The sequence below is a fragment of the Herpailurus yagouaroundi genome, unplaced genomic scaffold (assembly GCF_014898765.1).
Source record: "Herpailurus yagouaroundi ecotype Mexico unplaced genomic scaffold, PumYag 196, whole genome shotgun sequence".
Lineage (NCBI taxonomy): Eukaryota > Metazoa > Chordata > Mammalia > Carnivora > Felidae > Herpailurus > Herpailurus yagouaroundi.
The window spans coordinates 25,527,362-25,555,116 of NW_024412427.1; the positions used below are offsets into that span (position 1 = coordinate 25,527,362).

The window sequence follows — 27,755 nt, forward strand, 5'->3', positions numbered from 1 at the left end:
ATGAAAAGACCATGTAGAGTGGTCACGAGCAGAGGGAAAGGCCCTGAGCCTGCATGTGGAAAAAAAGGAAGCTCATCCAGCCCACCCCCAGTTCACACTCCTGCTGAATGCAGCACAGCAAGTGCCACAGAGAAACCACTGAGAGAAGCCAAGCCACGTTGACAGAATTGTGAGAAAAAAAAATAGTTGTTATAAGATTTGGGGAGAATTGTTATGCAACAATAGAAACATAAAAAGAGGACGCCAAGAATTTTGACCCAAGCACCCAAGAGGATGGAGTTACCATTAACTAGATGGAAAAGACTGTTAGTTAACAGGTTTGGAGAAAAACGTGGGTGGACAGATTATAATCTTACTACTTATAAATGAAAAAGAACATATTTTTCTTCATATATTAGAACAAAATCTTCTTCCTGGATTTTCCAAGGCCAGAAAAAGCCATTTTAGGAGCACCTTTTTGGAGAGTGACATCAGTGATTAAGGAACTGTTTAGCATTTTTTTCTTTCCAGCTTCTGAAGCTCTGTTGACAATCAGTGAAATCCCCATCAAGGCAGAGAAAAACCCAGTTTTTTCCAGCTTTGCCACTGTGGTTTCAGGGCTTCAGTGACTCTAGCATGTAAAGGAGAGACCACTGTGCTTGCTTTCTCTCCCGCCTTCCACAACTGGTCACGGTGAACCACCACGGGCTTGGCTGCCAGGCTTCTGGAAGCTGAGAGCAGAGTCTTGGAGGGAGGCTCTTGCCAGTTTTAGATTTAATCCTTCCTGTGGCCATACACTTCAGAGACAGCAGTATATGGGCAAAGAAAAACTGCCTGGTTAATCTGGTCAGCCTGTAGGTCTCTGATGATAGGCATTGGGGTTAATACCTTATGAATTTGAACCCAAATTAAGTGTTGGGGAAAAGTGGTGTATTCATTAAGAATTCCTAATGTCCCAGGGCAAATATTAATGTAAAAGGATTACTCTTATGCGGTCAACCTCCCATTCACTCACTCCCACCTATATAGCTCACCACGTTTACACACCCACATCTCCTTTCCCTGCTTAATCTGCATTTGGGGAAGGTTTAGAACATAGCTAAAGTAAAAGAAATTAATCATATTCACAGGGGGTCATTTTTTCTGGGCTCAATCTTTTCTTGGACTAGTGTTCCTGGGAGGGGGGCCCATAGTCCCCTTTTGGTCCTTCACCCCATGACTAACCACTGCAAGCTTAAGTTGGATAGGAGACTGGGCTTCATGGCACAAAGGGATTCACAATGTTGAGCAATTGTAGGGTTTATGTCAAAAAAAAAAAGTTGATTTTAATAAACATTTTAGTTAAACGTTAAAAGTTAATAGACATTTTAAGAAAAATGTTGGGAGGCATTTTTAAAAAAAATTAACCACAAAATTATGTTGGGGATATCTAGGCTTGAGAGGTGGCATTCTGAAAGTGGGTGCCATATGAAGTTGTTATGCATGGTCATGGTGGACATGTGTTCATGACATGGGAACACTGGCTACCATTGTTTCGGTCTCTTCAAATCTCTTAACTTCATAACACACCTTTGGCTATGGTCTCTTCCCAGTCCCATTAACACAATTCCAGTTTCTTTCTCTTAAGGAGTCCCTCAATTCTTGATGGAGAGCTGCTATTTAGCTTGTTTATTCCCTACCTCCTTAAAAGTATGCACTTGTCTCCTGCTGTCGGGTGCCTGTCATCACTGACTTGGCTATGAACTTCCTTCCACTTTTTTTTAAAATTTTAATGTTTTATTTATTTTTGAGAGAGAGAGAGAAAGAGAGACAGAGTATGAGTGGGGGAGGGGCAGAGAGAGAGGGAGACAGAATCCAAAGCAGGCTCCAGGCTCTGAGCTGTCAGCACAGAGCCTGACATGGGGCTCACACTCAGGAACCGTGGGATAATGACCTGAGCCAAAGTCAGCACTTAATCAGCTGAGTCTCCCAGGCTCTCTTCCTTCCAGTTTTGTGGCACATCCAGCCTTATCACTTGGAGAATATTCAATCAGATATTATGGATTAAAATGGTTCATCAGGAGCACAAGGCAGGAAGAGACTCCAGTGCAGGGCACAAGTAGACTGGTGAATTCATCCTCTCAATCAGAAGAGGGTATAAATGCCTCCTGGCCAAGAGTATGTAGAATGGATTGTTTCTTAGTTTCAAGTCCCCAAGAAGCAACCCTGAGACAGGGTGGCAAGTACAAACAGTTCATCTGGGAGATGACCCCATGAATCATAAAACAGGGGCACTAAGAAGGGAATAGGGAAGGGAAAAAAGTCAACACAAGGTGTATCAATAAGTCAACTGCCACAGGCGGCAACTGAAGCTTAACTTCTATGGAAAATCTCTCAAACACAGTGTGAAACACACACCCGACTTATACCACCCAAGAAGCAAAGGAACTAGTATGCTCATACAACTTCCGTTCATCAACTGTGAGCTGCTTCTGGGCCGTGCTGATTCCCTGACACTTCTGGCCTGCTGTGTGCAGGGACAGTGCAGTTTTCTATGGTTCCAGAACAAGTCCTGAGGCATAGAGGTGCAGATACTAGCCTTTACATGTTGTCTGGGGGCACTCTGCAATGGAGGATCAATGGGCAATGGCAATGGTCTGCCCTAGGACACCTGCTCAGCTGGCTTTCAAGGGCAAGTAAGACCTCACAGTGCTCATTGCAGGGATCTGTACCCTGAGAAAACAGATGCTGACTGTATTGTTAGTCTGTTAGTACTGAGACAGATTTCCACAGAAGTCTTAGGATAAAATATATGTACTGAACAACATTAGCTGAACCAATAATAAATGAGGTAATTCTTATTAAGTCTGGACATCTTCCTATGACATTATTAAGTGAAAATGGCAGGTTATATAAACCCATTTTGGTGTTAAAAACACAGAAAATGTATGCATAAAAAGGTCATAAAGGGTACAAGATAAAGTGTTAACTGTTGTCTCTAGGGAAGTGGAGTTATGAGTTTTGTTTTGTTTTGTTTTTTTGCTTTCCTATTTTCTGATTTTTTTTTTTTTTTTTTTTTGTAATGAGCATGAATTGCTTTTATAATAACAATGACCAGATTAAAAAAAAAAATCCACAGGGGTGCCTGGGTGGCTCAGTTGGTTAAGCATCAGACTCTTGATTTTGGCTCAGGTCATGATCTCACAGTTTATGAGTTTGAGCCCCACGTCAGGCTCCGCACTGGCAGTGAGGAGCCTGCTTGGGACTCTCAGTCTCTCTGCCCTCCCACCCCTCCATGCACCCTATCTCTCTCTCAAAAACAAGTAAACATTTAAAAAATCCACAATAATTTAATACAATCTCAAGATTCAAGAATAATTTCCACACTTTTCTAAATCTTCCCTTCTTCACAGCCTCCTTTCTTCCCTCCCCCTCCTACCAGTGCTTCAAAACAGCAAACCTTGCATATTTGCTGGTAACTACAATGCACCATCACCACCTCTCAAACATGGGACAAAGTGAGGAATTAGGCAAAAAAGACTTTTGAGCAGCCAACAAAGAGGTTCCTATAGCCATAAACTACAATTCATCCATTTTTGCTCACAGATAAGCACCACAGACTAGCATTTAGGACGGATTTATACATACATCGATATTGGACTTCAACTTCCTGTTTAGAAGCAGCAGTGAAAAGCTGAGAAAGGGTCTGCTCTGGGCAGACACACAGGAGGCAGGGAGGAGAGGCAGAGCTGACAAGCGAGAAGGACAGTCCTGGACAAGACCTTCATGCCTCATCAGACAGCATGGACACTCTAGGCTCCTTTAAGGTAGAGCACATGGCCTCCATCTCCTCGCCCTTCCAGAAGATTCCCATTTCCGAACCCAGAGCAGGATTGCAGTGATGGCCTTGAGGGATCCAGACCAGGCTTATTTGTACTCAAGAGAACCGAGCATCCAATGATCAGGTCTTAAAAGGAAATGGAATATAGGCAGACGGTAAGTTCATCCATGTTAAAATACTGCTTCAGAATCTTGGTGATATAAACCAGACTAGGGAATGAAGTTACTTTCTTATCTGTTTCTTTCGACTCTTTCTACTTTTGTGTGAAATGAGGTTGATTTTTATATCTGTCAATATCCTCTGGTTCTGGTATCTGCTCTTTAATATCTGATCTTATCACTAAGGCACTTATACTGCCCATTACGTTGGTGCCTCAATGATTCTGAATATCACTTTTTTTCCCTCCTGGTTTGACAATATTCCTTAAATTTAAAAACAAAAAAAAGAAAGAAAGAAAGAAAAAAGAAATTGGAGAATGAAGCTTTAACAAACTGTTCTTGGAGGGGCTGTGCTCTTTTATACTGACCAGTTTTTAAAATCTTCATAAAAGGGTCTTTAACAAGCCCAAACTTTTAAATATGAGTAGAATAAAGTCAAAAGAAGATGAAAAGAAATGGCATTCCTGGTGAAATAGGTCAGATGATTTTCAGACTCCAAAGTGTCCTGATAGTTTTACGTGATCCAGTCCAGTTCCTCAAAAAACTCTGCCAATAGGTAACAGGTCTTTGAAAGCTTTTGAAGCCAAAGGCTCCCCACCAGCCAGCCCATCACTTAGTAAGTTCTCAGCCTCATTAAGAATGAGAAACAGATATCATGGCACCAACCTGTCTACGAGAACACAGCGAGACAAATGTAATTGCCTGTACAAGGAATATAAATCAGCAACTCCCAAATCATTCATATTTACACCCACTCCATTTTGGTTGTCTTTCCTTTATAATTTGGCCATACATCGATGTCAAGTATATAATTTCATCTGGGGCTTTATCAGTTACCGCCTGAGCCATGATTATATGGTGCAGGGAACTTCCTCTCCCTGAGTGAGTCTATCTTTAGTATCTTCTTGATAGCCACTTCTTACACATAAAATCAAAAGAAAAGTCTTGGTTTTCTTATGTGGCTCCGGAATCACTAACTATAACATTTAGAAGCAATTTATCAGCTGAAACCATCGAGTTTTCAGCTGCCACTACAGTTTTTCAAACCAAAGCGGTCTTACTCCTTCCCTTTGTTAGTTTTTATCAACTCGCAATAAACATTTTAGGGATTTTGATACTGGCCATTCAATCATGAGCTAAGTTCAACTTTCATCATGTTAGTGTCCAGGCCTAACTGCACAAAGACAGGTTTTGAACTATCAGAATCATAGCAACAAAGATAAAGGGATGATTTCTGGAAGAAGTAACTTTTTACAAACAAAATAAAAAATGGCTCTCCAATCTAGGATTCAAAAGATTAATTTATTAGTCTAAGAAGAGGAGTCACACACTGTACCCAGTAATATGCTTCTTTTATTTTTGTGCCTTTATCTTAAAAATATATTTAAACAGGAAACAAAGATAATATTGAATTTTCCCATAAATTTTGCTTTCTTATTTACAGTGTTACATTGTAAATAACATTCCATTATACACAAATTAGGGACTGTGCATTACTGTATGTTCTCTTTACATATTCTTTCATAATATAGTACATATAGCTCGAAGATATGCAGTATTTAAGCTTAGAAAAGCTTGAGGAAAGAAGTACAAACTTTATCAATAAGACTATTATTTAAAAAGGTTCTGACCTTAATTCTCTGCTAGATTGTTTCACTGAAACCATTCTTTGTTAAAGAAAAATGCCCCATATGAGGGATGAGAATAACAGTTTAAGTTACCACAGGATCCACTTAAACTGGTTAACAAATAAAACACTGTATCACTTATTACTGTTATTAAATGGTGCACTACCACTGTCAAATCATTTAAACAAGTAGATTTACTCTTCAGTTCGGACACATTACATCAACAACAGCTGGTACCTCTTTATGAAATCAAAAATGTTTCCTGCAACTCTAGGTTTTACTTGTAAACAGTAAAGCACACATTTTGTGAAGATGATTTAGTCATTCCCGGTCTTAGGTTACACAGTAAGGAGTTTCTATTTCATCAGGGGAGAAGCAAGCACACGCACTGCACACACACGCACATACACACGCACACTCAGTCCCGTCATCTGCCAAAGACCTGCATGTCACTAAGCGCTAACCACGGCAGCACTAGTGTTGCGAGCAGTGCACGAGGCTGCAACAGGAATTATAAAATGGCGAAGATAAAACATCCAAGTTCAGTTAAAAACCCCGAAAAGCTCAGGTTCTGAAATGCCTCTCAGACGCTTCATGCTCAGCCTGAGGGTCAGTTCACTGGGCTCTCCAGGCGGCAAACCCCACCTTCGATTGCCACGGACTGTCCTGCCACTGCACCGGGAGGGAGTCTTGAAATGTGAGTCTGCAGAGAGGGAGACAGGAGAGCGTTAGAAGTGCCAGCTGTGTCCTCCCATATGTGACAAGGATGGAGGAAATACTGGAGTGACACAGCCTCTCTTTGCTTCTCAGTATCTACAGAACATGAGGGTGGTAACCTTTAAGTGCAGAGAGATCTTGTTTGTTCAAATCCTGCAGGGAATATTTACTGAGCAACTACTATATGCTAAGCATAGCACTAGCAACTAGAGATACAGATTGAACAAGAACTTAGAATTTCATCGTATTCAGAATAGTCATGGTTTTAACGCCAACTATATTAAGTATATTCTAGTTCCTCTGAAAACTAATAATTTATATACATTTTGTCTTCTGAACATTCAAAGCAACTGAGAATACCCGATTCATGTTTATATTTTATTCCCTAAAGGATGTGAATAGCTTGCAAAAATTCAGACAATTCAACAACCTAAAAAGTGAGGCAATGAGAGAAAAGAAAAATAAGAGCTTATAAAATAAGGTAAAGACAGGCATGAGATTACCATGCAATTCTAGCCTGAGTTCTGTACCTGTGCTAGAGGCAGACTGTTGCCCTGTCTCTCAGCATCCTCATTCCACGACCAGATAGGTGGTTCACGTGTGTGTTCACAGCCTCACAACAAACCAACTGCTCAGAGGAGAACTCCTGTTCCCGGTACGAGGTCTGGGAACTATTTCTCTTATAGGGCTTCATACACATGGGTATGGGTACCATGTTTTGTGGGTGAGTGAAGACATCAGTTGTACAACAAGGAGTTTTGTAGGGCTGAGTGTTAACATCACTCAAAGGAGGCTGGCTCTGAGCAGAAGATAGTAAAAGCTGTTCCATAAAGGGTCAGGATGATGTCAGCCAGGAATTCTTTTTTTTTTTTTTTTTTTTTTTTTTTTTGACCATCTGGCTTAATCCAGGGATAGATAAATGTCGGGAGTTTCTAAGAAGAACAGAAGGACTGCATATCCCTTTAGGTAATCCTCTCTAATTCTGCTACTCTAAACAAGTTTTTCCTAAGGACTGAACTGAAGTAAGTTCAAGCCCAAGGTGAGGCTGTTAGATGCTAGTGAAGTGGCGAAGTCTAGAATGGGAATGACATCCTCTCATGCAACCAAATGCGAAACAAGCCTGTTTTAGATGGAGTAACAGCTAAGCTAACTCTGTTGTAGTTTGAGCGTGGACACTATTCTTTAATCTCACCACACAAGTCCCATTAGAGTAGCTGACATACGCCAACAACTTGGAAAGTTCTAGAGAATGGGAAGTGTTCTTTGGGCACTTAGTTTTTCTGTGTGCAAGGCAGGAAGCAACCTGTAACCTACAGGGGGGTGAGGTCTGTTGCCTCAGGTGGAGAGCTGGGTGAGGCAGTCTCTGTGGTATCTCCTGGGATATGAGGATCAGTGAGTTCACTCACCATACTCATGCTTCTGGGAACCCTGTCCCAAAATCTGGCCTCATTGCTGCATTTGAGGGCCAAACTTGGGTCTCACCATATGGATATATTGCACCCGAGAAGTCCACAGTAGGAAAACTTGTAGCTCTTTTGTTTCTTGTGGTGCCTCATTAATCTAGCAGGAGTTAGAACAGGGTGTGTTGTTCAATTCTGCTACCCAGAAGTCCTTGTCACATCAGGCACAAAAATCTCAATTCTCACAATTCTCAGTGTTGATGCAGCCACTTTTATTCTTCCAGAAATTTCTTAACATGAGGTAAAAGAGAATTTTCTCCCCAGTTATCATTCATCAGTTTTTTAAAAAGGTTCTAAACAAGAAAGATCCCTGGAAGAGTAGATAGAGGTCCCTCAGTCAATTTCATCCCTAATCTCACCCCCTACAGTCATAAACACCATCATGCAACTATGACAGGGATTGAAAATGTGGAAAACAGCATGGGGGTTCCTCAAAAACTTAAACATAAAATTACCATGTGGTCCAACAATTCCACTTATGGATATATATCCCAAACAAGTGAAAGCAGGGACTTAAAAAAGGTATTTCTAGACCCATGTTTGTAGTGACCTTATTCACAATAGCCAAAAGGTGGAAACAACCCAGGAGTTCATAACACAATGTGATACATAGTATATATAGCAATGGAACATTATTCAGCCCTAAAAAGGAAGGAAACTGTGACACACAGTACAACATGGATGAACTTTGAAGATGTTATACTAAGTGAAATAAGCCAGCTACAAAAGGACAAATATTAGGGTTCCACCTATATGAGGTGTCTATTAGTCAAATTCATAGAGACAGAAAACAGAATGGTGGTTGCCAGGGGTTGGGGGAGGGGTAATGGGAAGTCACTGTTTAATGGGTACAAAGTTTCAGTTTGAGGAGATGAAAAGTTCTGGAGACAGATGGTGGTGATGGTTATACAACAGCATGAATATACTAAATACTGCTGAACTGCACACTCAAAAATGGATCAAATGGTAAATTTTGTTATGTAAATTTTACCATAATAATAATAAAAGAATAAAGCAGAAATGAAAATTTCTGACCTGGACCAGAGTAGTAGTCCATATGATAGTATTAAGAGAAGGGGCTAGTTAGGAATGAATCTACAATGCAGAGCCCCGTAGAAGAAACATTAACACCATCAGGTTCTGTTCACAAATAGGCTGGAATTCTCCAATCAGGTTCATTAAAATATCTGTCCCTAAGAGAGAAGCTCACAGGAAAACCTGTCTTCATGTTTCCCAGAGATTCAGGGAGAATACAATGGGACCTCCTGGCAGGCCTGGTGGTCCAGGCACCAGAGGCTACAGAGAATAAATTAATTGTTTAAAGATCAAAGAGTGAACATATGTCCAAGCAGATGGCCTGCAACTTGACCAGGGGGATGTTGGTCTTAAAGCAACTGATTTCCTGCTGACCAAAGAAAAGACCAGAGCTAGAAGGAAGAAATTCTTGCCGCACGGACCAGGGGACTTGATAACAATCCCTTGAGATTTACAAAAACACAGATGGCCAATTTAAACTTATCTCTGACACTCCCACCCCCATCAGGTTTACGACAGAAGAACAACTAAATAAACTGAACTGAACTGCAAAGTCTCTAGGAGAGTTAGAAAGGAAAAGAAAAAGGATTGGAAAAGATGATAGTGGTTTTGAGATAATCTGTTAACAGTACATGGCAAAATATTTCGAAAATACATGGAGATTTGTATAAATTTTGCTGTTTACATAGGACGGAAATGCTCAACTAGACAAACTAGCTAAGATTAACTTCTTAAATCATCATCTAGTCAGGAGGGATTTTGTGATTGCAAAACACAATGGTGTGATCTTGGTGTTGGGAGGAATACAATGGCCAACAATCCATCCAAATGTCAGTACTTCCCCAGTTTCATCCATCAACATGATCTTCTGATTCATCAGAAAATCACTGCCCTTGGTCTGCAAAAGTTTGAGCCGGAAGAATTCGAAGCTTTCTTTGGAAATTTCAATGGAGCATCAAATCACATTATAAACAATGGGAGCTGTTTAAGAGAATGTTTATATGAGTGTTTATCTCGAAAAGTTCTTTTAGAGAAGTGGGTTTGAATTCCTCTTGCAGCTAAAAATAGACCATTTTCTATAATGAATTTATATGTCACCATTTAAAAGCACAATAAAGTATTTTATATTGTCTGAGGACTGTGTAGATTCTTGGGTACCCTATAATCATTAAGAACTTAACAAGGTGTCTTTTTTTTTTTTAATTTTTTTTAATGTTTATTTATTTCTGAGGCAGAGAGAGACAGAGCATGAGTGGGGGAGGGTCAGAGAGAGAGGGAGACACAAAATCTGAAGCAGGCTTCAGGCTCCGAGCTGTCAGCACAGAGCCCAATGCGGGGCTCGAACTCACAAACCGTGAGATCATGACCTGAGCCGAAGTCGGTTGCTCAACCGACTGAGCCACCCAGGCGCCCCATAGCAATGTGTCTTTAAGGCAATTTAAAAAGCAATGTATTTTTATTGAAACTTATAACTAATGATAAATAACATATAAAATTATACATGAAAAAGCAGCAGACAGGTTCATTTTGGGCTATTTTCCTCCACTTCTTGCTGCATGCCCCACTCATACACTTAACCATGACTCCATGTCTGTCATGTCCTTTTCTGGTTCTTTCTCATGTAAAGACTCCCTTGACTGGATCCCCAACTCAAACTAGAAGCTCTTCTTCTAGCTCTAATGGCACCCATCTGAGCATTTCTCGTCCTGTCATGTAACTGTCTTGGTTTTGGTTTGCTTTTAATATATAAGTCTCTGTCATGGAAAGTCAATTGGAGACAGGAGCTTGTCTTACACGTACCTCTATATTCCTTGCACCTGTCAAAATGCTTGGCCTAGAACATTCAAACGCTCTGGAAATGCTCACTGAGTGAAGTGACTAAAATACACCCTCAAGGGCTATACTTACACAGTCGCAGGTGCTTTAACATGTGTGACCAACCAGTTTGATTAAAAAGTGAATCAAACTAGTTGTCATAGTAAAGATTCTTTTAAACAGATTTTTTTAAAGTAAAGACTAAACTTTTCAATTTTCCAAGTGATTATGTTTTTAGAATAAGATAGAGTTTTAGATTTCTCAGATGCTAACAGCTCCACACCAGTGGAACCCAATGGCCTTGTACTCACAATTCTCTGCTTTCTTGCTAATTCCCTGACTGACACAGAGAGATCCTTGAGGTTAACATTCCTTGAAGAATTATCTACTTCAAAATTAAACTAATTCACAGCCAATATTCTTAGGCCTATATCTTGCTATAAAATCAAATACATTGTATAATAACATATTTAGCCTAAGATTTCAAAATGAGAAAGTTAAAGAAAAAATATTATAGAAATTGTATAATTCCTTGATGTCCTAATCACAATCTAAGTAGTAGCTGAGACTTCCTATCATTCATATTCATGTCTTTAAATCTCTGAAGACCACCTTAGTGACTGCTCTTTTGTGGTTTCTAGGAAAACTGTAAGCACACAGTTTAATTTTAAAAGTCTCAAAGCCTTTATTTAGTGGTTATATTTTAATCCATCTTTCCACTCTTAGAATTGTTGCGATCTGCCACAAAAGTCAAGGAAAGAGCCTCTTAAACAAGTTTATCCTCCTTCAGTGGGGTTAGAAAAATAAAATCTGGACAGACACAGTCCAAAAAAAGCTCTTGGAAATATTTTATTCATTGGTTTCATAATTCTGAGGGTTTGGTTTTCTGTTTTTAAAAAATAGAGGTTGCAGCAAGATAGCACAGTCAAAGCAATTCAGACATTTACAAATAGAACAAATGACACTGAAAAAAACACTCTGCACAGACTTAAGAAACAGTATTTCAAAACAAAGAGGTGTTTTTATCAACCAGAAGCTTAAACAGTACGTGCAATACACAACATATTATGCCCAATTCTAAGGTTAATCTACAGAGACAGTTTATCATGATGGCTGTGTGCATGGGTTACTGAATCAGAGCATCTCAGGTTCTGGGCCATTTCTTCTTCTTCTTCTTGGACGCATGGAAGGACTACATTTCTGTTTCCTTTCAGTTAGGTGTGGCTATGTGACTGAATCAGGCCATTGGACTAAAGTGGTATGAGCCACTACCAGGCTTTGCAGAAAATCTTCCTATGCACTATTCTCCATGCTCTTTTCTCTGATGACATTGAGGCCCATGTGCTATAAGGAGCTTGGACCCTGGTTCACAACTTGGGAGGAGAGCATCCTGTTAATCCTAATCCCCAATTTGGATTTTATGTGAATGAGAAACACACTTCTTATTGTATTTGAGCAACTACACATTTTGGGGGTTCCTTCTTAGAGCAGCTAGTGCTACCTTACCCAATAATACAGGCCTCTGCACTTACTAGCTGCATAATCTCTGTTGGCTACTTAACTTCTCAGGCTCCATTTCTAAAATGGATATAATAGTAGCATTTATGATCAGGTTGATAAGGACTATATGAGATATTGCATGCAATGAAAACATGTGTCAATAAATGTTAGGTTATTGTTATTCAAACAAACACATAGCCATAGAACAAAACATTATATAGCACAATCTCTATTATAGATTTTTGGATATCCCAGAATTGAGGAATTCTATTTTAAAAGTTTTATAGTTTGCAAAAATAGAATGAGGTATTTTAAAGAAAAGTTAGCTGCATGCTAAAAGTTAAGGTTCAGGAAAATTGACATTTTTAGGTCAGTATTTTTGATAGGGGCTATTTTGCTGCTACAGATAAAATAATTAACAATTGCTAAGTATTTAGTGACTCCTAAAGGTTTGTACATATCTGCTTGCTATATAACTAATCTTCTAAGGCTCAAAAACAATGAACATACTTGGGTACTATAGAGAAAACCAAACTTGTAGAATGCTGGCAAATTGCCTTCTAAAAACATGTAGCATTGTAGGGAAGACAAGTACAGCCATATATAATGATTAGAAAACCATTAACCAAAGCCCTTATAGTGACCATGCACTGTAAGGGTAGAATACTCCAAAGTTGTCTTCTAACACCACCAAGCAATTAACTCAATTCTGCAAATTGTCTGACAATTTAACTCAATTCTGACACTTATCTACCAGGAGATAGTGTCAGATCCTCCAGATTAAGGGGTCAGTTCCACGAGACTTTTTCTCCTTCCCAATCCAGATGCCAATCACAAATCCAGATTGTCACCTGTGCCTCTGACCTACCCACTATAAATAGCACAACCGCTCCTCAAGTTTGCTAATTTGTTGGAGTGGCTCACAGAACTCAAGAAAACAGCTTACTTACTAAGTTACTGGTTTATTGTAAAAGCATATAATTCAGGAGCAGCCAGATGGAAGAGATGGACAGGACAAGGTAATTGGGAAGCAGTTCAGAGCTCCTATGCCTTCTCCAGACATACTACTTGCCCCAGCACCCCCACATGTTCACCAACTCCACCCTATCGGGTATTCTGGAGATTTTATTACATAGGCATGACTGATTAAATCATTGGTTATTGGTGACTGAGCTATCTCCAGCCCCTCACCTCTCTTTAGATGTTGGGGGGTGGGGTTGAAAGTCCCAACTCTCTAATCACATGGTTGATTCCCCTGGCAACAGTCCCCATCCTTAGGTTACCTTGGGGTTTTCCGTAAGTTGTCTCATTAACATAAACTCTGGTGTGGTTGAAAGGGGTTTGTTATGAATAACAAGACACCCATTTCACTCTTAAAGATGTATCTCGATTTTAGGAACTGAGGACAAAAGACCAATTATAATAAAATATGATCCCACTGCTCTTACTGCTTAGGATATTACAAGGGTTTTGAAGCTGTGAGTCAGGAACCATGAAGGAAGACCAAATAAACATTTCTTATGATAAATCATAATACCACAGATACCCAACCACAAATGCCATAGGAAGTTAGGAGTGAGAAGATGGATGTGGATCAAAGAATTGAGGAAGACATTCCAGAGGCCTTGGCACTAGAAGGAAAGTAGAATGGGAGGGCAGAGGGACACAAAAATGACATGTTGGACCTTTGTAAGGAAGAGCTGATAAGTTTACTTGGTTTGAGCCACACAGTTTTTCCAACTTTTAAAAACTAGAAAATATTTTTGTTAATATAATTTATTGTCAAGTTAGCTAACATACAGTATATACAGTGTGCTGCTGCCTTTGGGAGTAGACTCCCATGATTCATCGCTTACATACAATACCTACTGCTCATCCCAACAAGTTCCCTAATAGAAAATATTTTTAAATGGAGAAGTTATATAAAAGCATCTTGATTTCTAGCTCGTCTTGAAAAATTTGGCAACCCTTATATTCCCTCACTGAGGTGAAGCAGCAGCTACCATTTTGGCAAGAATTTTCCACAGGTGAAGCTGTTTCTCCTGTGGCATGTGTTCAGAAGGCACCTAATATCTAGTGATGTTCTTTCAGTGGGTTTAATCCAGTGGGTTTAGGTCATGGCAGCCTGATCCTTCCATATAAAGTTTCCCCATCAACCTTTTGTCCAATGGTTGTAGCAGCCACTGATAATCATGCTTAAGACCCCTTATTTCATGAGGAAGTTCCCAAAGGGTGGTTTCCTAATTCTGTCATTCTCACTACATTAACAGCTGAAATTCATCTATGAAGAACTTTCTCTCATCAACTTTTTGATATTCCAAAATAAAGTTCACATAAGAAAGAAAGGATAAATACTTCATTCTTCCACTGCCTCAGGGTTCAAATAATAAGGCTCCAAAAGCAGCCAATCATTTTCCCCCTCATCATTTCTTGTGATGTTAAGAAAACAGTTTTGTTAGAAGAAAGATGATAAGAGATTAAAGAGGGAACATGGTTTGAGGGGATAAAAGGGATGGAAAGAGAAGTTACAGCATTTTGCTTCTTCATTCATACCAGCCCAAGGCCAATTCTTCTATGTTATATAAAAAAGAGACAGAAATAAAAGAACTGTAAGAGGTACCTTCAAACTCCAATGCAAAAGAAACTATATCTAGCTGGACTGACTTGCTAGTTCTGTTCTGGATGACTAATCTGAACACTCATATGTTTTAAGTCAAATACAAAGCCTTTAGGATGAATTAGCTCCTTTTGGATTGACATAAAATAAGTATTGCTGTCAGTTAATAAAGTTTGCTCAAGATCAATTTGACTAGCAGAAAGTTCTTTCATCAAAGTGAACTGAGTGTTAAGATAGTATGAGTCTGCTAAGGCTTCTGTAACAAAATACCTCATGCTTGGTGGCTTAAACAACATCAATTTATTTTCTCACATATTAAGATATCTGTAGATTTGGTTTTTCTGAGACCTCTCTCCTTGGCTTACAGATGGTCTCTTCTCTATTAGTACAACCCTAGTGTCTCTTCCTCATCTGACAAGGACTTTAGGGCCCCACCCTTCTGTTCATTTACCTTAATTATCTCATTAAAGGTCCTATCTCCAAATACAGTCACATTCAGGCTTAAAGATATGAATTTGGGGGGACATAATTCAGTCTTCAATAGATACAGATCTTAAAGGGATACAGAGTAAAATCCAAAAATACCCCATATGTTCTGGTTTCCTTTAGTTCTCTGAGCTGAACTCCTCCTGCTCTCTCCCTCCTTTGCTCAGTACTTTCCCTCTCTCCACTTGCGTTCTTGCTGTTACTCAACCACATAGCACACTCCTGCTTGAAGGCCATTACAAGTGGTGTTCTCACTGCCCAGAAAACTCTTCCATCCTTGTCCCTGTGCCTCACTTGCTCAACTTTGCCAGATATGTACTCAAAAGCCACCTTTTCAAGAAAGTTTACTCTGGCCACTCACCTGAATCTCCTTCTCTGCCTCAATGTTTCATATGTCCTTACTACTATCTAACTAGCCATTTATTTTGCTCCTTTATCTTATTCATTGCTTGTCTCCCCCACTGGGTCATAAACTCCATGAAGGCAGGGAGTTTAACTATTTGTTCACTGCTTTTTCCTCAGTTCCTAAAAGATAGTGTGGCACACGGTAGGGGTTCAGTATACTTGGCAAACGAATAAAGAACTTCCTTCCTTCCTTCCTTCCTTCCTTCCTTCCTTCCTTCCTTCCTTCCTTCCTCCCTCCCTCCCTCCCTCCCTCTTTCTTTCTTTCTTTCTTTCTTTCTTTCTTTCTTTCTTTCTTTCTTTCTTTTTAAAAAATGTTTATTTGTGTGCATGTGCAAGCGGGGGAGGGACAGAGAGAGGGACAGAATCCCAAGCAGGCTTCGTGCTGTCACGCGGTCAGCACAGAGCCCAACATGGGGCTCAACCCCACCCAGGAACCATGAGATCATGACTTGAGCCAAAATCAAGAGTTGGTTACTCAACCAGCTGAGCTACCCAGGTGCCCCAAGACTTTTTTTTTTTTTTTAATGAGGGTTGGGAAGTGAAAGAGAGCAAACTGCAAATTAGACATTTTATATTTCTTAATTTTATATTTTTAAACTTACATTTGTTATACAATTTTAAAGAGACTTGTATAAATTAAACAGTCAAAATGATATTGAAGCTGTGGATCTTTAAAAAGTCTGAAAATAAAAGCCTGCTTATTTTCCAAGACTGACCTAGCATGATTCAACAGATTCTGTTCATCCATTTACACAACAATTGCATGTCAGTGCACATATCACTTTCTTTTAGACAGAGAGAGCATCACAGACATCAGCTAACTAGGTAGTGGTCAAGTGCAGGCTGTGTGCCTTGTGTGTCTATTATGTTAGGCCGCATTAATACAATTTTGATGAATTCAGCATGAGGAGGAATATGGAAAACAGGACTTTAGCCTAGTGAGACATCAGTGCCTCCTGCTTAATCTTACATTATCACAAGCATTTGAAGAGACAGATCTTTTTCCCTACCATTTTCCCTTCTCTTGTTAATTCTGCCGTAATTTTCCAACTGTTGAGTCCTCAGTAACTTATATTTTTCCATCTACTAACAGTGTCACATGAACTTTCTTAAAATACTATGGAATAATGTATATATTTCATAGAATGAAGACCCATTCAGCTACAGGCCAAGTTTGTCTTCTGTATTTATCACTGTGCTACTCGGGGCCCATACATTTGGTAGTGTGAGTTGGCTCTGTTGGCTAAGCACATCTTATGTCCTTACATAGTGAATTCTTACCTGATGTGATAATAGTCATGCTTTCTTTTACTGGCACAAATGTGATAGACCTTAAATGACCGATTCCAGAGAGAAGGGCAGGAGAAATATGTCTGGTTGGCTTTATCGCTTTGTTTCTATTAGGGGCATTCACCCCTCAATGAGTGAGTCAGGAGGCACTACCACCCCACCCTTTTCCCAGAAGTTCCTTGCCCACTGCTGTCAAGGGCTGTCTTTCAAGGAGATACAAGTCGTGAATAAGTATATTCTGAGCATTCTTTGTGTGTGGTATTAAACCTTGGAATGTAGTTTACTGCTCTAAAAATAGTGTTTGGTCTTTAGACTTCATCCTGAAAGCAGATGTCCTCAAGTAGTCGACAGTTTCACATGAACTTGCTTAATATAGTCCAGAATAATGTGTATATTTTATAGAAGAAAAGCCCACTTAACTACAGGTTAAAAGATCTGGGTGCTCACTTCCTAAGCCCCTGTGTTCGTGGGCAAATCAGTTAAAGTCTCCCGAGTTATAAAATGAGGACTTTGGGTTGGATTCTCCCTAGAGTAGCCTGTCAAGTTTTAACATTCTCTGATGCTTACTTCATTTAGCTTTTGTATACATTGTTAATGAATCCAAAAACAAATGTTTTACTTTTATTCCATCATTGTCTTACACTAAAAGTAATAAATAGGCCAGAGCAATTTCAAGATGTAATTTTTAAGTTCAACTTAACAAATCAGAAATATCAACAGAATGAGGAATTAATGCCATATGTTAGTCATTTTACTGTATGTCACCCCTACCTAGTTTTCCACATTTAAAACAAGGATGCCATAAAAGACCCAATGGTGAATGTGGACAAAACACAAAGAGAGCATTATGGTGAATTTCATTGTTAGCACTGAAACATGTCTACATAAAGGGAAAAGTTCTATTGTTCTCACATATAAATATCATGTCCAAGGAGCCTTAAAATGCTGTCTGATGAGAACAGCATGTTGTTCCAGTCTCAAGGCAACTTTTGTTACTTCTTTTACCATGCAGGCAACACCACACTTCACAGGCAACATCAGACAAGATTGTCCTCCTATTTTTAACTTAAAAGCCTGGGAAGGCATCCGCATAAACATGGCAGGCCCCACAGTACCTATTATACCATCACTCACATGGAGAATTATCATGAGTATTCCATTTTGCTAAAGGTGATAAAAGCTCTCCACTATTTAGCAAATATTTATTCTGCACTTATTATGAGGGAACAAAAGAATGAAACACACATGGGTTGTACTCTGAAGGCAATTATGTCTTTGCAGGATGCAGAAACTAGCTCTTCGTGAACCTAGTTCCTTAAGAAATCTTAATAAAAACACCAAGTCCCTATATTTGCATAATACTTTAATTTGCATAATGTTTTTACATCTATGAGATCTCCTCAAAATGCCATGTACAAAGATGTTTCCTATACCTGTATTTCAGGTGGAAAAAAGCAAGGCTCAGAATGGTTATGTGGTTTGCTTATGGTCACAGAGGAAGTGGAAAAACTGAAACTTGAATGAATGCCTGTGGACTCCAAATTTAGGGCTCTTTACTCCCACAAAGCCTTACCATGAAGGATTCTAAATCTAGCTCTGTTAAGAGACACATCTCTCACTGCAGGAGGCTTATGACTAAGTAGTTTCCCAGGGTGAAAGAGGGCTTGCTCAGAAAAGCTATTGCCACAAATTTTACCAACAAATTTCAGGATGGTTCTGGGATTCAGAGAACTGGGTCTGAGCCTTAACTCTGCTGCTGACAAACTAGTTGGTCACAGGACTAGGAGGTTACCAGCTCTCTGGGCTTCAGCTACTTTGTAGGTAAAAATGAAAAAGTCAACTCAATCATATTCTGAGTCTTTCTGATTCTAACATTCTATGTAGTTTTGTATTAGGCCCTCTAAATGTTTGAATATGTTTTTTTCAAAAAAAACACATTTCTAAATTTTTCTAGAATTCAGGTTACAGATTTTTAATGTTTATTTATTTATTTTGAGAGAGAGAGAGAGAGAGAGAGAGAGAGAGAGAGAGAATGAATGAGCTGGAGAGGAGCAGAGAGAGAAGAAAGAGAGAACTCCAAGCAGGCTCCACACTGTCAGTGCAGAGCCCAACACAGGTCTCGAACTCTAGAACCGTGAGATCATGACCTGAGCCAAAATCAAGAGTCACACGCTTACAGATTAAAGATTTTTTTAATAGCCCCTCTAAGAACTAACTAAAATTCCAGTTGGTCCCGGGACTTTGTGTCACCTTTTCCTTAGACCCAGCCTAGTACTGGGAGGTCTTTTTAGAGGGTAGTTTTATGACCACCTACTGAGAACCACCTACTGAGTATCTGAGGTTGGGACCAGGAGGCTGGATTTTCACCCTACTCCCATCTCTGCAGGAGTAAAGCCTGTCCTAGGCTACCTCTTGGATAAGTAGGTAGGCAGGCAAGCAGGAAGAAAGGTTGGTGGATAGGTCATGCAGACTAAATGTATAAACATATATCTGATACCATAATGTGAATGCAAACTCAGGTTGTACAGACCTTTTGTACTGTACTCTGATTTTTAAAAATTTCTTTACTCTTCTTTTTCAAATATTGTAAGAGGAACATGTGTTATTTTTATATTAAAAACTGATTTTATTAAAAAAATTTTTTTAATGTTTTATTTAGTTTTGAGACAGAAAGAGACAGAGCATGAGCAGGGGAGGGGCAGAGAGAGAGTGAGATACAGAATCCGAAGCAGGCTCCAGCTCTGAGCTGTCAGCACAGAGCCTGACGCGGGGCTCGAACTCACAAACCGTGAGATCATGACCTGAGCTGAAGTCGGACACTCAACCGACTGAGCCACCCAGGCGCCCCATATATTATTACTGATAAAAGAATAAATCAGTATATGCCATTCCATGCTTTCCACATGATCACAACTGTGTGTAAAAAAAAAAAAAAAAAAAAAAAAAATTCACAGTTGCAAAAACAGAAGGAAATATACCAAAATGTTAAAAACAGTTACTGTGGGTAGTTCACTGTATTCCAGAAGGATTCACTCAGGGCCAGGACTGAATTTTTTTTTTTCTTCCCATAATCTTCCTGTACTTTCTTAATTATGTAGAAGGGTGATTTAGTGAGTGTTTAATGTAGAACACAATCTATTACTGTTCTAGACTCATTTTGGAAAGTATGACTGTGTCCCCACTCTACTCCCCAGCTTTGCTGAAAAAGGAAGGAACAGAAGTAACTCTAATGTCCACATAGGACTCAGCAACAGCACCTGGTTGAGTTGGTCCCTCTGTTCCCCTCGGAACACCTTCTCTTCTCGGTTTCCAGGACACCACACTCATCTGGTTCTCCTCAACCTCTAAGGCCAGAACTTTTCAGTCTCCTTGCAGGTTCCTCCTCCTGTCACCAACTTACGTACACTGGAGTTCTCCAGGAGTCAGGCCTCTTTTCTTCTACCTGTGTTCACTCCCTTGGTCATCTCAGCTGATCTTAAAGTTTTTTTTTCTTTTTTTTCTAATGTTTATTTATTTTTGAGAGACAGAGAGAGTATGTGAGCAGGGGCGGGTCAGAGAGACAGGGAGACACAGAATCCAAAGCAGGTTCCAGGCTCTGAGGTGTCAGCATAGAGCCCGACGTGGGGCTCAATCTCACAAACTGCGAGATCATGACCTGAGCTAAAGTCGGCCACTTAACCAACCGAGCCACCCAAGTGCCCCTGATGTTAAAGTTAAAAAAAAAAAAAAAAATTCATATGCTGAGACTCCTAAATATACACTTCCAGCTAAGGCCTCTCCAGATAACTAAGTGGTTAGAAGCTTGGGTTCTGGCGTTCAGACTGTCCAGCCTGAATCTTAGTTCCACCTCTTTGTAGCTGTGTGACCGTAGATAACTTGATATCTCAGATATTTCTTCTCTGAGGGGCTAGTGGTGGCAAAGTGTTCTGAGCTAAGAGGAGAGCATCTAGCTGAGTCCTACAGGCCAAGGAAGGGGTTTATACTCAGTCCTATAAGGGGAGGCTCTGAGTCACCAATTTCTTGGTAAAGACAGGCCAGTGGCCTCTAATTCTTAGAGAACCTGGTAGGAAAGGCTCAACATCCTAATGATTTATACTGGGTGAAAATCCAAAATGTCAGTTACAATCTTCTGGTTGGTAAGCTGCCAGATAACATAGATTTTACCACTGCTTGAAAGGAGCATCTTGTATTTGAAAAGAAATGAAAGGCTAATGTTTAAACTATCATAAAGAGTGAAACTACTATTTGTGTAATGGACTATTTCCTGAGAATTTCAGTCCATCTGTCAGTGAGGAATTTGGGAGGGGTAAAAATAAAAGCCACCAACAAACCCTTTGAAGAAAGTTCTCCTTGTGAAAACCATCTGCTTCCTGACTTCTTATTGATCTGACCCATGTAATACCAATGAACTAACTAAGGCGTTGAGACCTAGACAGCAGCATTTCCCAAGCTGACTCCTGGGAGATGCTCTCTGAAAAAAAGAGCATGATTAAATGTTAGGGAAATGGTGCAAACTTATTGCTCAACCCAGTCCACTCTTCTTAGAGCTGGATAGGCATGTGAACACTTCAAGGTTCAGACATCCTTCTGAGGGGAGCAAAATACATGACCCCAAAATATACCACTTTGGCATATGCATTATTTGAGCTGAGGGCAACTGAGACCCGGCAGAATCAAGAAAACCATTTTATCTCTCCCTTAACTACCCAAAAGAACTTAAATAGGAGGCCTGGCCAGAAAGAGAGCCCTTACCAGGGATAATTGTGTCTGTGAAAGGCTTATCTGTAGCGCAGGGCAAACATCTATTTACCAAACATCTGCTCTTACTGTCCTGTGAATTACCCTTCTCCCCTTGGAAGCCCCAGGCCCCTATCCCATTCCTTATCTCAAGATGGCTTACAAGCCTCAAGAGACTCATTTGTCCTTGTGTCTCATGTTTTTTTATGGGACTCGTATATGTACATAACTAAACTTGCTTTTTCCTATTGGTCTATTTTATGTCAATTTAATTAATAGACCAGCCAAAGAACCTAGAAGGGTAGAGAAGAAAATTTCCTCCCCTACATTTCAATAGAGAATTCTATATAGGGGCGCTTGGGTGGCTCAGTGGGTTAATGTCCGACTTCGGCTCAGGTCACGATCTCATGGTTCATGAGATTGGGCCCTGCATCGGGCTCTGTGCTGATAGCTCAGAGTCTAGAGCCTGCTTCAGATTCTGTGTCTCTCCCTCTCCCTGCCCCTTCCATGCTCACACTCTGTCTCTCAAAAATAAATAAACATTAAAAAAAAAAAAAAAGAATTCTATGTGACTTTAAGCCAGCTCATCCCAAAAGTTAATGAATGCTTTTCTTTAATTCCAGCTACACTCAAAATACTATTAAGAGTTTGCTCTTATTTTACTTTAATGCTGAGACTTCAGCTCCCTTTGCTGGTTCTTCCTCACCATATCAACCACTAAATATTGGGGAACCTCAGGACTCAACAGTTGGACAGCTTTTCCTCTGCTCATTTTATAGAAAAATATTTGTGAAATGTTTTGGACATATAGTAAAGCATCTGGCTGTATTGAAGAAAGAGGAAAGAATAAAAACTCTCCAGACCAACCTCCTCCTCTAGTTACCACTCCATTTCTTTATGTCCATTTACAGCAAAGTTTTTTAAAAGGCTTATCTGAACTTGTTACCTCAATTTTTTTCCCTTCCATTCTCTCTGTAACTGGTCTATAATCAGGTTTTTGCCTTGGCCATTCCATTGAAACAGCTCTTGTCAAGGTAAGCAAAGACTTCCAATGCTAAACCCAATGGTCAGACGTAGTTACGTGGTACTAGACTAATGCATCTGATAAAGTTGGTCTCCCTCTTCTCCTTAAAATATTTTCTTTCCCTGGTTTCTAAAACACCACATTCATGTTGTTCTCCATCAACCTCTGTGGCCATTTCTCACTCTATGGCCATTTTGCAATCTCCTTCGCTCCCAATTTCCCAAACTCCTCCTCCTTTACTCCTCATTTCCCAAACTTATAAACATGTGAGGTCCTCAGGACTCTTTTCTCCTGTCTGTGTTCACTTACTTGGTGATCTCTTTCAGTCTTCTAGTTTGAAAAAGCATTTATTTGAGATTCCCAAGTATTCTCCAGCTTAGTCCTCTCTCCTGACACATATATCCAACTCTCTACTGAGTATCTCCATTCAATGCCTAACATGTGTGTCAACATTAAGATACTCCAATTCAGCTCTACTTCCCCTCATTCCCCTGAAGCCTTCTTCCTCTCCCACTCACCTTCCTTTCTCTAGTAAATGCCAAATGTACTCTTCCAACTGTCCAGGCCAAACTCTTAGGAGTCATCATTGCCTTCTCTATTTCCCTCATACCTCTATCCAATCAATCAGCAAATATCATTGGCTCTACCTTAAAGCACACAAAGAAGTCAACTGATTCTCACACACAACTGATTCTGCACAGCTAACACTCTAGTCCAGTCATTATCATCATTTATATGAGTGGCGACAACCTAACACTCTGTCTCCCCTTCATAGCTGGAGTCACCTCTTAAAATGTAAGTCAGATCATGTCACACATGGACTAGTGAATGACATGATGCTAGTGAGCCTCCAATGGCTCCCATCTTAGAGAAAAAGCCCAAACCCTGACAGTGACCAATATAAACTTATGATCTGGTCCCCCGCTACATACTCTGATCCACTAAGACTGGCCTTCTCAATGACCCTCCAACATACCAGGAATATTCCTACTTGAGGGCCTTTGCACCTGCTGTTCTTTATGCCCAGAATGTTCTTGCCTTGCTTCCATAAACCTTCCAGACTTCACTCAAATGTTACTTTCTCAGTGAGACCTACCTACCATCGGAACCTTTGTATTTCCTAAAACCCTTCCCAGCTTCACATTTCTTTTTGCGCTTTATCACAAACATAGTATATTCCTTACTTACCTTATTTATTATTACCCCCCTACCCTCAGCATGTAAGCCCACAAGTATAGGGATTCTTGACTTCCTTGTTTACTATTATGTCTCCAGGGAAGTACCTGAATATAAAAGGCACTCAATACTATTTAATAAATACTTCATTTTAAAAAATGAGCTTCTTTATTGTATCAAAATTCTATTCCTAGTTAAACTGAGTTTTTTAAATAGCTAAATTCTCAAAGCCAAAGAATTAGGGCTTCCTTCCTAGTCAATCATTGTTAAGCACTATAATAAATCCTTGAGTAGCTCTAATACTGGTTAACTGAAGTTTAAAAAAAATGTGTTTTTGTCACTTTGACATTTGTGAAGATCTTAGAAGTTATACTTATTTCTCTTTTGTCCCAGATATGGCTTACAGAACAAAAACATAAAAAAGAAAACATAAACACAAATACTAGATTCAGGAACTTGTTGTATCTAAGAGGGTCATCATATTAAAGACCAGGTCTTCCTATCTGCCCATATGGCACTGGAAATGTATAGAAATTTGGAATGGAAGTATATTCTATTAAGTTATCATTGGGACTTATTACTAACTGTCTATTAAGAGCTTGTTTTGCTAAGATCTTCCATTTTTATCCTTAAAATACATATTATAAATATTTTAAAAAATTTTTCCCAATGTTTATTTATTTTTGAGAGACAGAGAGAGACAGAGCATGAGCAAGGGATGGGCAGAGAGAGAGGGAGACACAGAATCCAAAGCAAGCTCCAGGCTCTGAGCCATCCGCACAGAGCCTGACACGGGGCTCGAACTTGTGAACGGTGAAATTATGACCTGAGCGGAAGTCAGACACTTAACCGACTGAGCCACCCAGATGCCCCACATTATAAACACTTTTAATAGAGCAGTATAGTTAGCAGTTCTTTTTTTTTTTTTTTAAGGTTATTTTTTTTTTCCCGCGAACACCCCCCCCCGGGGGGGGGGGGCCAGGGTGCAGAGGGTCCAAGTTGGGCTCTGAGTTGATAGCAGTGAGCCCGATGTAGGGCTCAAACTCAGGAACTGTGAGATCGTGACCTGAGCTGAAGTCAGATGCTCAACTGACTGAGCCACCCAGGCCTCCCATAGTTGGCAGTTCTAACTATTCAAATGTTGATCATAATATCCACAAGAACTATCAATGGAAGAAATCAGGGGATTATTGGGTTTTTTATCTGTTATAGGAGACACCTTTAAAACAATATTTTCTATTTCAAGTGAAGAAAAAGCTGTTTTCAAGTACTTTGAGCATCTCCTAATAGCAAAATGTTAATACAATCTTTATCCTAAATGAAGTTTCTTTTTACCCCTTCAACAGTACAGCAAACAGTGTAGTCCAAACATGTATAGCACAGTGATGACAGCTCAAGAGCATAAAAGTCAATCGCCAGTACCTACCACTTATTGCATCCAGAAGTATTTGAAAGGAATATAAATAGAATAACTCAACCATATCCAAATGTCTCAATCAGTTATTACTAAAATGATAAGTTTTCACAAATTTACAATACTGCTTTACTTACAAGACATGAAAATCATACAGTGTAACTATCATAAAAAATTTAATTCTTAGGATTAGACAAACTGGACACTCCAAGATGAAGGTTTTTTAAGACAGAAACTATATTTTTTGAATGCGTGGTACTGAAATTAAAATGTATTCTAGCAGACAGATTTTTCTTCAGGTTCAAAATATACAACATGGGTCAATCTCAAATGTCTGTGAGTGAAGCAGGCCAAGTGTAGGGCTGTCAAAGTGGAGTGGCAGGTCCTACCAAAAAGGGTGGTTACCAGTGTTGCCAAATCTTCTCTTAGAGAATAAAACAAATCAGAAGGAAAAAAATCATATTTTTATGTAAAATTTAAATGTTGAAATCTTGCACAAAAATGTTATATAAAATTTGCATTTTGTATAATCTTAATTTTTTATGTAAAAATTTTTAATGTTTTAAAAAAGCTGATCTGTTAATGAACCCCACTTTAGACCTCAAATCTGGGAAGGAGAGACAGTGGGGACAAAATGTTGTGTCCGAACAACCACTTGGACTCAAAGTTCTACCCTCAACCTTGACATGGAGTCACTCACCAAAGATGTAACTATGGAAAGCTTACATGTGCTAAAGTTTTGTGTGGTCATTGTCATTAGTACCTCCCAAATACTATGCCTGGTAGATCCAGCTCCCGTCACTCACCAATAAAATAATGTAATGAAAGTTCTTATAAAATCAATGGGTAATACTGAATATTTAAAATCATAAAACCAATACTTTGTGTTGAGTTGGGAAGTTGACATGAATTAAGAATGATGCCTCAATGGGGCGCCTGGGTGGCGCAGTCGGTTAAGCGTCCGACTTCAGCCAGGTCACGATCTCGCGGTCTGTGAGTTCGAGCCCCGCGTCAGGCTCTGGGCTGATGGCTCAGAGCCTGGAGCCTGTTTCCAATTCTGTGTCTCCCTCTCTCTCTGCCCCTCCCCCGTTCATGCTCTGTCTCTCTCTGTCCCAAAAATAAATAAACGTTGAAAAAAAAATTAAAAAAAAAAAAAAAAAAAAAGAATGATGCCTCAAGACACAAGAAAAATCTCAAATAAACTAACTTTAACACCTAAAGGAACTAGAAAAAGAAGAACAAACAAGGCCCAAAGTTAGTGGAAGGAGGGAAATAATAAAGATCATAGCAGAAATAAATAAAAACAAAGGCAAAAAAAGAAAAGATCAATGAGACTAAGAGTTAGTTCTTTGAAAGATAAATAAAATTGACCTTTAAAAAACCTTTAACCAGAGTCACCAAAGACAGAGAGAGAGAGAACTCACATAAAAAAGAAATGTAAGAGAATTACAGCTGACACCACAGAAATACAAAAAATTATAAAAGATTACTACATAAAAGTATACGCCAACAAATTGGACAACCTAGAAGAAATGGATACATTCCTAGAAACATACAACCTTCTGAGACTGAATCAGGAAGAAACAGAAAATGTAAACAGATGAATTACTAGTAATGAAATTGAATCAGTAATCAAGAAATTCCCAATAAATGAAAGTCCAAGACAAAATGGCTTCACAAGTGAATCCTACCAGACATTTAAACAAGTGTTAATACCTATTCTTTTAAACTATTCCAAAAAAAAAAAAGAAAGAAGAAGAAGAAGAGGAAGGAATGCTTCCAAACTCATTCTAAGGCCAGTAATACTCTTATAACAAAACCAAAGACACCACACGAAAGAAAATCAGGGACCAATATCTCTGATGAACAAAGATGTAAAAGTCCTCAACAACAAAATATAACCAAACCAAATTCAAAAACATTCATCGAAACCAAGTGGTATTTATTTCAGGGAGGCAAGGATGGTTCAATATATGCAAGTCAATCAGTGTGAACATTACATCAACAAAATAAAAGATAAAAATCTTACGATCATTTCAATAGATGCAGAAAAAGCATCTGACAAAATTCAACATCCACTCATGATAAAAACTCAACAGAGTGGGTACAGAACATATCCTCACATAATAAAGGCCACATATGCCAAACCCACAGCTAATAACATACTCAATGGTGAAGAGCTGAAAGCCTTTCCCCTAAGATCGTGAACAAGACAAGGATATGACTCCTACCACTTTTCTTCAACATAGTACTGGAACTCCAAGTCATAGCAATCAGACAAGAAAAAAGAAATAAAAGTCATCCATATTGGTAAGGAAGAAGTAAAATTGTCACTATATGCAGATGACACAATACTAAAATCCTAAAGACTACCAAAAAACTATTGGAACCAATAAATGAATTGAGTAAAGTTTCAGGATACAAAATCAATATATGGACACCTGTTGTGTTTCTAAACACTAATAATGAAATAGCTAAAAGGGAAATAAAGAAA

At 39.3% G+C, this 27,755-nt stretch overlaps 1 protein-coding gene across 6 annotated transcripts in view; it reads right to left on the bottom strand.

The window, feature by feature from the left end:
- TASP1 (taspase 1) overlaps positions 1-27,755 on the bottom strand; it is a 307,910-nt gene that overhangs the window by 21,965 nt on the left and 258,190 nt on the right. For 3 of the 6 annotated variants that reach the window (XM_040447717.1, XM_040447714.1, XM_040447722.1), the window contains one exon: positions 5,241-6,288. The exons of 1 other annotated variant lie outside the window; for it this stretch is intronic. In XM_040447717.1, coding sequence (XP_040303651.1) covers positions 6,196-6,288 — 93 coding nt within the window. In that variant the 3' untranslated portion in view covers positions 5,241-6,195. Of the gene's footprint in view, positions 1-5,240; positions 6,289-26,337; positions 26,369-27,755 lie in introns of those variants that run through there. 2 more of the 6 variants (XR_005782143.1, XR_005782144.1) reach the window with 2 other exon arrangements.